The following is a 10,814-nucleotide window of genomic DNA, read 5'->3' as shown; positions in this document are numbered from 1 at the left end:
CCCCCCTCCACTTACCTCCTCTTCCCTGTGCAGCTCCATGGGGACACCTCTTGGCCCCCGACCCCCAGGGCGTTGCCATGGCCACAGGGTTGTGTCCCCTCGTCTCTACAGAGCTACACAGGCAAGAGGAGGTAAGTACCAAAAAAAAAAAAGCAGCGCACTTCCGGAAGCCACTGCAGCTCCGGGGCCGCGCGCATTAAAGCGTGCAAACGGCCTCGGGGGTGCATCGGCATCAAGTATGCCAGTGCACCGTCACTCTTAAGGCTTGTGCAGAGTGGGCATGAGTCAGATGTCTATATTACTGGTATGCCCAATGATTCAAAGTTCTGGTTCCATGGACCATCGTTTTGCTTCTTCTCAGGTCTCTCTCTACTAAGCCAAAACTGTGCCATCTGCAGAGCCTGTCAGCTGTCCATTGAAAGACTTTGATTCAGTGTGCCTCTGACTCACTCTGCCCATGCAAACAGGGATCAATTTCTCCCTCCATCAAGTTACCATTGGGAAGTGATTTCTGTTAATGTGGTTATGCCAGCTCAGACATGTTACCCAAAAAGTCAAAAATCATGTCACCAAACATCTGGACAGCAAAATATTTTATTGTGTTTTAGTGTAGTAGCGTGTAATTGATGTCACTTCTATTTTCTCCCATTTTGCTGGACATTTTGCTGTACATTGTTGTGACTGGAAATCTGTGCCTGTATGTTGTTATACTCTTGAAAGAGTGTCCCAATAGTAGCATGTTAATCGCAACTACGTTTGTCATGATCCTGATTCAGTGGAATATCTTGATCGCTTCTGCAGCCGTTTTTTCATCGGTCGGTGGTTTTCTTGCACTGCCAGGCTGCAGGAACTTTTTGATTGTAGGAATGTTGCTTATTCGTCCTTTATAAGCCTAGAGAGGGGGGGAAATATTGGAACAAGAAGTATTTGCTAGCAATGAAAGGTGTCATTTCTCAGGAGGCTATTGTCAGCTGAAGAACTTAGGTAACAATATACTGTGATAATCCGGAATAAAACTTCTTGTGAGGAGCATTTTGGCATCTATCTAAAATCCCATTTATTTTAAGGATGCTTCTCAGAAAGTTAAGGTCACCATTTCTCCCTCATAGAAGCTCATAATTATGTTTTGGGCATGACTGCAGTCCATTCTGTAATGGCTGTTGTGGGTTTTGTAGGCTATGTGGCCATGGAGAAAAACACATCTTACCATGACATGCCTCTGAAGACGCCAGCAAAATGTTAGGAGCAAAAACTACCAGAGCCCAGAAAACCTACAACAACTAGTTGATTCTGGCTGTGAAAGCCATCAACAATACATTCTCTAATGACTTGCCCATTTAATGAATATGGATCGCATATACATTTGTGAAAATTTCTCATTCAGAGACAAATGTATGATATCTAGACCACAGATAAGGAATCTGGGAGGTAGAAAAATCGGGATTAAAAAGTCTTGTAGATGTAGACTTCAGTGCTGGACAAACAGAAGGCATAGCCATTGACTAAATGAATATAACTAAAAGATCACAGAGTGTTTTTCAGTGCTTGAAAGACACACCAAAGGAATTCTTATCTTCTAAACCATTTAAATAATGAAAACCAAAGAGATTCAAGGTGGTCCAGGTATGGTCGAGTTTAGTCATGTCTCTCACCATCATCCCTTTTGCAGATTATATCTGATTGCTTTTCGTATGAGAATCACAATAGCAATAGTTATGATAGTGCAGCGGCATCTGATCTAACCAGGTATGCAGCGCAATGCCCCCAGTGCTGCGGAAATGTGATATCCCTCAACTGTAACAAAGCCTCAAGCAGACTGCCCAAAGAAAATTTTTGGCAATAAATGGGTATTTCTTGCAGTTAAGTTCAATAATTGAGGGGAGCCCTAGTTATACAGATTGACATATCCTTACCTTAAAGTGAAACTGGCTTAATAGTTATTTCCCTTCCCCTTTCCTCAGATCTGCTGCTCCGTAAGGAAGTATCCTCAGTAACCCTATCAAATTACAGTTCTAGTGATGACAGTCCAACTAATAGAAATATGGAAGTGTAGTGAAGTTTTGTCCTGAGGGACTGTAAATTATGTATTGCATCACTTGCTTATTATTCATTACAGTTACAATTATATTTAATGTTGTGCCAGAGTGCAATATTAAAAGAGAACACTGGCTTGTTGTTTTTTAAAAAAAAGGAAAAACCAATGCACTTATCTTCATTGTCTGAGATACTCCCTGAATTACAACAGATAGAATCATTTTTATAAATCCCCCTTTGATTTTTATATTTGCTAATGTAAATAAATCAAATATAAACATTTCTTAAGCAAGGCTAGAGTTTTAAAATTAATTTAATGTGGCAGCAGACTTACAGTAGGACACACAGTAAATGGAGCAGATGCGGTGTGTGATTTGGAGATCCTGACTGGGGGTTCTAAGACCCTGAGTCAAAGAGTGTGCAAAGAACTACACCTTCAAATACTGGAACCTTTTGCACGCAGTTGTCTTGATCCAAGACTCCACACAAGAACATACAGAGCTATTATGTAAGGTGTTTCATTCATTTAAATAGAAGCAGCAGGTGTGCACACTCAAAATAATATACACAGAATTTACCGCCTGTGTTGAATGACTTGACTTGTGGGCAAGTGAGTTATATGGATCTGTTGTTCCTATATGAAATTATGAGGGACTGTGAACATGTCTGCTCTACAGACATACCACATATGCAAATCATCCAAATTTAAAATCCTTCCAGGATCAATCTGGCATAAATCAGGAATAGTTCTACATAGTTACATGTTTACTCTGAATAATGGGGGAATGTGAACATAGCATCAACCTTCCTGTGGCTTTACTTGAAGCCAACTGAAACAACCAGTGACATGGTGCATTGTTCCTTTCAGTTCTATTGTTTGGCAGAGGCGTAGCTCCAAGGGAAAAGGGGGGTGCGTGATGCACCAGGCGCGTGCCTTGTGGGGGTGTGCCGAGGGCGTTCCTGGGGCATGGTGGGGCATTCTGGGAGCACGGCAGGGGCATTCTTGGGCAGGGCAGGGGTGTTCTGGGACAGGATGGGGTGGATGTTAGCATGGTAGGGGCGCAGGACGCACCAGTGTACCGGGCGCTTTCCCTCCTTGCTACGCCTCCGTTGTTTGGTCACTGGAAGAGCCTGAGCAAGATCTACTGAATTTGATCAAAGAATGGTCTCTCCACAATATTGTTCCTTTCCTTCTTTCAAGCTCCTTTGATCTTAAGATCTAAAGCAGCAAATAGGAAGCTTTTATTTCTTTCAGGAAAATATGGTAGAGAGATACTTAGCCACTGCCAGTGTGATTCTTGGATCTTTATCCACCATAATATTCTATTACAACAGAAGGTGGCTTAGTTAAAATAGTCGGTTTGAATGGTGCAGGTTTCGGAGGGGAATATTTTCTTAAAGAATATAACCTAATCAGATGCAGAAATACAAAATAGAGAGAAAGGTCCACTGTTCAAGTTCCTGGACGTCAGTGACCAGAAGAAACGGGAGTCTTTGTTGTCAGTTGCAGTATTCAGAAGATTGCACGCTCTATGTGTTTCCTCCCTTTTCTTCTTGCTTACTATATTTCTGTATTGGGCTTTAAGGTTCAGCAGTTCCTTAAGGACTCCCAAAGTATTATTCCTTTTACATTCATGGCTTATACTGAATATCTTTCTTAGGGATTTGTAGTCACCATCAAACCAACTATGATGTCTATTAATTTGTTGAATACCCAAGTATGGTTTAATGTAAAGAGGTTCAAACATATTAAATAAAAATATAAAAGAGTGATAGGGTCACTCTTTAAATTACTCAGGTGGTGTTTTTCTTCTCTTTCCTAAAACTCTTGAGAGATGATCAATATGCCTCTTCAATAGCAGGGGACCATTGGGTGTACTATGTAGTTATCTGATTATCAGGTAACATCTTGCACAACTTGTTAAGGGTTATTAAAATGCTTACCTTTAAAAGTGAGAATTTTGACAGAATATCAGGTTTGAGTTCTTCTGCCATTAAAATGACTTCAAGCAATTGAACATCTGCTCTGCTGAACTTGTTTCCAACAAGATAATTCTGCCCATGATCTTTGAGGACCTACAGAACAGGAAACATGTTGAGGCACTCACAGTACTCGGGAAAATTAGCATTTACAAAATAAAGGAGAAAGTTATGGACCACTTCAAAAAATCTCACACACACCCAACTTCAACATTTAATGCTGAGAGTTTATAACAGCGTTTTTATGGGTTGGCCTATTGTAAAAGACACTGCCTTTGGATCATGTGTCCTTCTAGTCAGCTTCCTCTGGGAGAGAGATAATTCTGCTGTATCATTGCACTGAGAGTGACTGAATGAGCTAATTGACCAACAGAAAGATGTAGAGCAGAATAATTTTCCCACAGAGATGGATGTCTTTTGCATTTCGGTGTGAGTCATTGCATTGTATTTGCCTTGTTTCAGTCAGGGAATGTGCAGATCAGTATCCCATATAGAAACACACTGTTAGATTGGAGCGTGCCTTCACATTTAATTTAGAAAAAGAAATATGCCTCAGAAGTTTCAGAAACCCTGAAATAAGGAAAGGAATTATGATGTGCCACAATGAGGATTTCAACTGGTTTTCACCAGTGAATTTTATGTTTCTGAGACACTATTCCTATAAAAAATCATGAGATTGAAATAAGAAACCATAAACAGTTACAATTGTCAAGCCCATTGGAGCATAAATGAGCCTATCCCCTAATCATGGCTGTAAACTAAGCTGCCTCATACCTTTTCAAAGACTGGAAAGTATCTGGTGGTGGCCCTTTCAGTAATCAAGGCAAGTCGTTCTTCTTTGTCATCCGCTGGCTTGAAAGGATGAAGCATGATCATTTCACCCAAATCCATCATACTTTCGATATACATATCCATTCTGAACAGAAGAGAGTATCGACATGATGACCCCAAATAGTTAGTGACATTAACTTGCCATTTTAAATACACGAAATTCGGAGTAATACTGCCACTTTCTTTAAGAGTGGAAGCATTTCTTCCTCTGTATAAAGTATATCAATTTGACTAAATAATAGTACTTGGAATGCATTTAGAACTTTTGAATTTTCAAAATCTGTCTCATACAATATCTTCATGTGGTTGATCTTGGTACATATACACCACCTAGTCAGGTATGCTGGTATTTTATATGACCATATTGCAGTAAAATGGAAAGAGTGGATAACCTAAGGCCTAAACTGACAGCTGAGGCAAGATTAATGTTTTATTCTGGCTAACTTCAGAAAGTAAAAGCTATTCTCAAATAATGGCAAAGGGTGTGACCAGCCTTGTTGCTAGGGTGTAACCATTTTTTCCATAAATGGTTGCTATATAGTCCAGTTCTGAAGTGCCTGTGCTGTGTACACTGGCTAACCAATGTACACAGCACAGGCACTGAAGAACTGGACTATATAGTAACCATTTATGGAAAAGAAAGGAACGAAGACAAAGTTCACGCTAGACAAACATGTTGCACTCTATACGTTCAAAACTCCCAAGCATCTTTCTTTCAGTAGCAGCTATACAGGAGCACAGAAAGAAGTTTTAAAAAATGACCTTCCATGGACTCATAGATTATTGTGTTGACAGGAAAGAAGTATTTACTCTATTGGGGCAGGCTATATACCAGATGCCTTATGATTGCACTGCAAGTGGGACTTAGGAAATTAGAAGCGAGGGAAAGGTTAAACCTTCCCCTGTGCACATATGAGCACCATTGTTCCAGTTCTAATTGAGTCTATTTACAAAGGGGGGAAAAAAACCTCCACAGAAGAGAAATCTCCAAGCATGTTGTCTAATTTACAGAAAACAAAGAGCAAAGTCTGCTTTGGAATTCTAAAGCAATGCCATATGCGCTGCCTATTAGGAATATGGGACAGGAGTGCACGCGTGATAGGAGCTTGAGTTATGGGGATGTCCTTGTAGAAAAAGAGCTCAACTATCCTGTTTGCTGAGGGAAAGAGCCCCCCCCCATTCAACTGTCATGACTGAGAGGTCAAGTTAGTTCCCATTGCTCCACAATGCACTTTTAGTTTTTTTGTCTCAGCTGATAGTGACCCTGAACTGAAATATGTTGGTTGTCAGCAGATTAGGCCGTACACTAGAGATTTTGTTTGATACATCATGTATAGTAAGCAGAAATATGTGTTTAGCAGCTAATGTAAGAAATGTTACAGTACAATGCATTATCCTTGAGGTCTTTCCCACAGAGATTGTATTTTGCTGCAACGTAGTTCAGGATTGCTCGAGTCTGAACCATCTTCATGCCGTCAATTTCGACCATGGGCACTTGCTGAAACAGCAGGACTCCATCTTGGGAACAGAAGATGAGAAATTAGTTCAACCACCTCATAACTGGGCAGCGGTCCAGATAAAAGCACATTGTGCTTTTTATGATTTTCATGTTTCTTTCCGAAGTGGAAAGCAAGAGGTTGTACCAATAAACTATTTTAATTAAGGCTGGCTGGTCTATTGCCTAAGATGGATATTCAGCTAAAATTCACCTCCAACTCTCCTGAATAAAAGCGTCTATGTAAAGATCTGTTGAAAACTCCAAATAACTTAATGGAGTATAAACTACTTCTAAAATTATGATGAAATACCAGCCCTAAATGTTGTCACTATCCTGAAACAGAAATTTCAATCAACATTTATAGAAGATTCAGAAGATACTGCCATTCCTGTATCATTTAGGTCGGTACTTAGACTCCTCTGTACTGTTGACCCTTAAGGGCCATATTACACATATTTATTATGTCCAAGTTTCCCAACTTGATTTTTAATCAGTCCCATATCAGCATAAGATTCCCTGTTGTGAACTCAATTTCCGGGTGCACGGGGGGCTGGTTCAGTTTCTATAGCCTTCCTTCTTAGAGAAGAAGAAGAAGAGTTTGGATTTATATCCCCCCTTTTTCTCCTGTAGGAGACTCAAAGGGGCTTACAATCTCCTTGCCCTTCCCCCCTCACAACAAACACCCTGTGAGGTGGGTGGGGCTGAGAGAGCTCCGAGAAGCTGTGACTAGCCCAAGGTCACCCAGCTGGCATGTGTGGGAGTGTACAGGCTAATCTGAATTCCCAAGATAAGCCTCTTAACCATTTTCCTTACCCCAAGTAGCTCATGGACACTAATTTGTCCAATGAGGGCCATATAAACTTTCTTCTCCTTCAAAACAAATAGTTTGGCGGGAGGAAACTACACGACAACTCTGCACTGGATGCAGAATTGTCATTCAGTCCAGTGCCACCAAATTGCTATTCAACATTGCTATACAATGCAGGCATACTTGAGCATACTTCAATGCAGGCATACTTGAGCCTAAACAAAAAAAGCTGAGATAACTGGTGCATAACAAGGACTACTTTGAGGACATTTCCTTTTAACTTTCAAGATGGCCTACCTTCTTTTCAAATGGGGCTGTGTACAAAGTCTGCAATCCTGCTCCATGGTAGTTTTGCCATTAACACTGTCATTAAGGGGAGCTTGGTTGTAATTAAATACATTCTGAATACTATATTAGTATATGCAGCAGGAAAACTATAAAGTTGCATCTAATTTACTCACCTTTCTTTAATTTTTCTAGGTCTTCCTTTGTTTTAATTAATTGTTCTTCATACTGGAAAACAAAAGAGTCAAACAATGGTAGGAATCTCTTGAGCACCAGATAATTCTAGTTCCATTACTGCTGAAGCCTCTGAGTAAATTTGTACAAGGTTCCTAATATATTTCCTTTTTTATGATTACTTTTGGAAATGTTGGGAGAGGGCTGTCAGGTATGATGCTGGAGGCGAAGGGTTATATCCAAGCACTGATTTCTCACCCCACCACCAGCAGGATGACACATCTGCCAGGGACCATTTTTGACCAGAACCTTCTGGAACCCTCATTCCACTTAGACACAATCCAATGTGCAATGTCTTGACAGGTTTGAACAATGAGCAGAATAGGGACTCTCCTTAGGAACAAAGTTTACCCTGGGCGTGCTGCTTTGGCAAAGGAGCAGAAGTCCTTTATTGTGAAGTAACTGCCTACTGGATAGGAAAGTATTGAGTTAGCATTCTAGCTATCTATTGTAGAGAACACATTTTACCCTCCTGGTGGTTAGAGAAAGAAGAAAAGGGGGAGAAGAAGACAGCCTGAAGGAAGGAAGCTCCCTGGAGATACTGGTCGGGGTAAAAAAAGGGACAGCAGAAGATCAGAAGAAGGGAAAGATACAAAGGGAAAGCTGTATTGCCCCTTCTGAAGTTCTGGTGAGTGCCAGTACCAAAAGACATTGCACAGTCCATTCCCACTGGCACAATAATGACCTAGCGCTTGTATATGGATACCATAGAAATCTTGGGTGAGATAAACTCTATTGCATGTTTCTCATCACCAGATATTGAATATTACTTAAAAAACACAGTTTTATATATGAAAACTGAGATGCAATGTAGTTTGCACCTCAAACTATATTGCAGTGGTGTAGCAGAAAGGCAATATAGTTTGCACCTCAAACTATAGTTTGCAGTAGTGTAACAGAAAGGCAATATAGTTTGCACCTCAAACTATAGTTTGCAGTGGTGTAACAGAAAGGCAATATAGTTTGCACCTCAAACTATAGTTTGCAGTAGTATAACAGAAAGGCAATATAGTTTGCACCTCAGACTATATTGCAGTGGTGTAACAGAAAGGCAATATAGTTTGCACCTCAAGCTATAGTTTGCAGTAGTGTAACAGAAAGGCAATATAGTTTGCACCTCAAACTATAGTTTGCAGTAGTGTAACAGAAAGGCAATATAGTTTGCACCTCAAACTATATTGCAGTGGGGTAACAGAAGGGCAATATAGTTTGCACCTCAAACTATAGTTTGCAGTAGTGTAACAGAAAGGTAATATAGTTTGCACCTCAGACTATATTACAGTGGTGTAACAGAAAGGCAATATAGTTTGCACCTCAAACTATATTGCAGTGGTGTAACAGAAAGGCAATATAGTTTGCACCTCAAACTATAGTTTGCAGTAGTGTAACAGAAAGGCGAAGTGTCTCCTGCCCTATTGAAACCTGAATTGTAGAAACTACCACATATTTATCCTTCCCTTTCTCTAGGGAGTTCAGGAAAGCATACATAGCCCCCTTTCCTTAATTTTACTCCATGACGACTTTGTGAGAAAGGTTAGGCTGAAACAGTGCGACTGTCCTCAATTTAACAATATGCTTCGTGGCAGTTTGGCGATCCCAGCTCCCGCTTCCCCAGCCCTAGGCTAACTTCACTCAAATCAGCCACTGCCCAGAATGTAGATTCCTAAATAAATGCAGTCGTCTTCAGCAGTTCTTCAAGCCATAAAAACAAACCTCAACACCAGCTGCTGCCAATAACCACCGAATGCTCTCCATGCGGCCTCTTCCTTCAAAGTAATGCAGTCTGGGTTTACTGGCCATGGCTAGAAATTCTTGTGTTCCTGTTCAGATCAGAAGAATTCACAGGAAAAAAGACAATATAGGTGAAGAACCTCACTGAAAGCAGCGTTGTGCAATCTTTCTTATATGCTTCTCTTTGGTGGTAGCCGGAGAAATTACTTATAGGATCATAGAGTCAGAAGAGACCACAAGGGCCATCATGTTCAACCCCCTGCCATGCAGGAACACATAACTAAAACACTTCCAACATATGTTCATCCAGCCTCTGTTTAAAAACCTCCAAAGAAGGAGACTCCACAACTTTCCGAGGCAGTGAATTCCCCTGTCTAACAGCCCTGACAGTCAGAAAGTTCTTCCTAAAAAACACACATCACTTTTCAGAATTTGCTGCACCATTCTGTACTTGGGCACTGCAGGTAAAAGGAGGAAAACTTACAATTGTAAGTGTGGGCATAAACTTGCCCACCTGAAATATTCAGGAAGAAGGGAGAGGGGGATAATTTCCCTCTGGATCTGAGCTGGGACCCAGGGCTCAGTCACCTCTTATCTTCTCTCATGGATGAGGTGAGCAGCTATGGACTGCCGAATGCATTTTCTAACCCGAGTACTAACCTCTGGAAGTCCTGGGTATGCAGAGTTTCTGGAAAAAAATTGAATGAGTATGCCTCAGACTTATAAAGCTCTGTAACTCCACCTTCAAAAAAGAGGTGTGTCTGGAGGAGAAATTTTCTAGTGCAAGTAGGGGGGAAAATCTACTCTGTATTTTACATGACTTTTTACCTACAGCCCAGCCGTCCTACTGATTAATCCATAACGGGAAAGCCTTTCTCTCGCACATGATGTGATGTAACACAGTGCAGATATGGGGCAATGTTCTTAGTCTGAACCGTTCATAAATACTCCTGCATATAAGTATTTGAGGAAACACTGTCTAGAAACTGATCGGCACTCTAGCAGTATGATTGGCTTTCAACTGCCTGGACATTCTTTTTGCTAAATCCTTTCAGAGCATGCAGATTTGATTCCCACCCCTTCTTTTCACATGCATCCACATTATATAAGCAGGTAACCAAAGAAACATACCAAACTGTTTCTGCTTTCAAGTATTTAGGTTGGCACTGCTTGGGGAGATATCTGGTTGTAGCAATGGAGAACTTCTTCCAGGAAGAGGAATGAGGACTGGGCTTGATGGATTAATTAATTAATTTTTCATATTTTTATTCCGCCCTATCCCAGAGGGATCCATGTTGCAACTCAGGATGAGGCAGTTCGACCACGTTCTGGCTTTTACAGGGAAAAACAAAGGTTTTCCACTGGTGAATAGGAAGGAGGGGAGGTTCCCTTTTGACCTCCAGCTGGCTACTG

General features: G+C 40.9%; 1 protein-coding gene across 2 annotated transcripts; it reads right to left on the bottom strand.

Annotated features, from left to right (window-relative positions):
• Positions 1 to 576: 576 nt before the first annotated feature.
• On the bottom strand, positions 577 to 10,555 carry LOC125433076 (glutathione S-transferase-like). Of its 2 annotated transcripts, XM_048497412.1 has the most exons (8): positions 10,530 to 10,548; positions 10,062 to 10,091; positions 9,384 to 9,490; positions 7,613 to 7,664; positions 6,231 to 6,363; positions 4,789 to 4,930; positions 3,979 to 4,110; positions 577 to 892 (listed from the first exon to the last, which is right to left on the bottom strand). In XM_048497412.1, the coding sequence occupies exons 3-8, from the start codon at positions 9,468 to 9,470 to the stop codon at positions 773 to 775; spliced, it is 666 nt and encodes a 221-aa protein (XP_048353369.1). In that variant the 5' UTR covers positions 9,471 to 9,490; positions 10,062 to 10,091; positions 10,530 to 10,548; the 3' UTR covers positions 577 to 772. The 2 variants fall into 2 exon arrangements, with proteins under 2 accessions (XP_048353369.1, XP_048353377.1); XM_048497420.1 differs by lacking the exon at positions 10,062 to 10,091 and having other exon boundaries at positions 10,533 to 10,555.
• Positions 10,556 to 10,814: the final 259 nt, after the last annotated feature.

The sequence above is a fragment of the Sphaerodactylus townsendi genome, linkage group LG01 (genome assembly GCF_021028975.2).
Source record: "Sphaerodactylus townsendi isolate TG3544 linkage group LG01, MPM_Stown_v2.3, whole genome shotgun sequence".
Classification (NCBI taxonomy): Eukaryota; Metazoa; Chordata; class Lepidosauria; order Squamata; family Sphaerodactylidae; genus Sphaerodactylus; species Sphaerodactylus townsendi.
The sequence above is the reverse complement of the archived record's forward strand: the minus strand, read 5'-3'. Positions and strand labels throughout refer to the sequence as shown.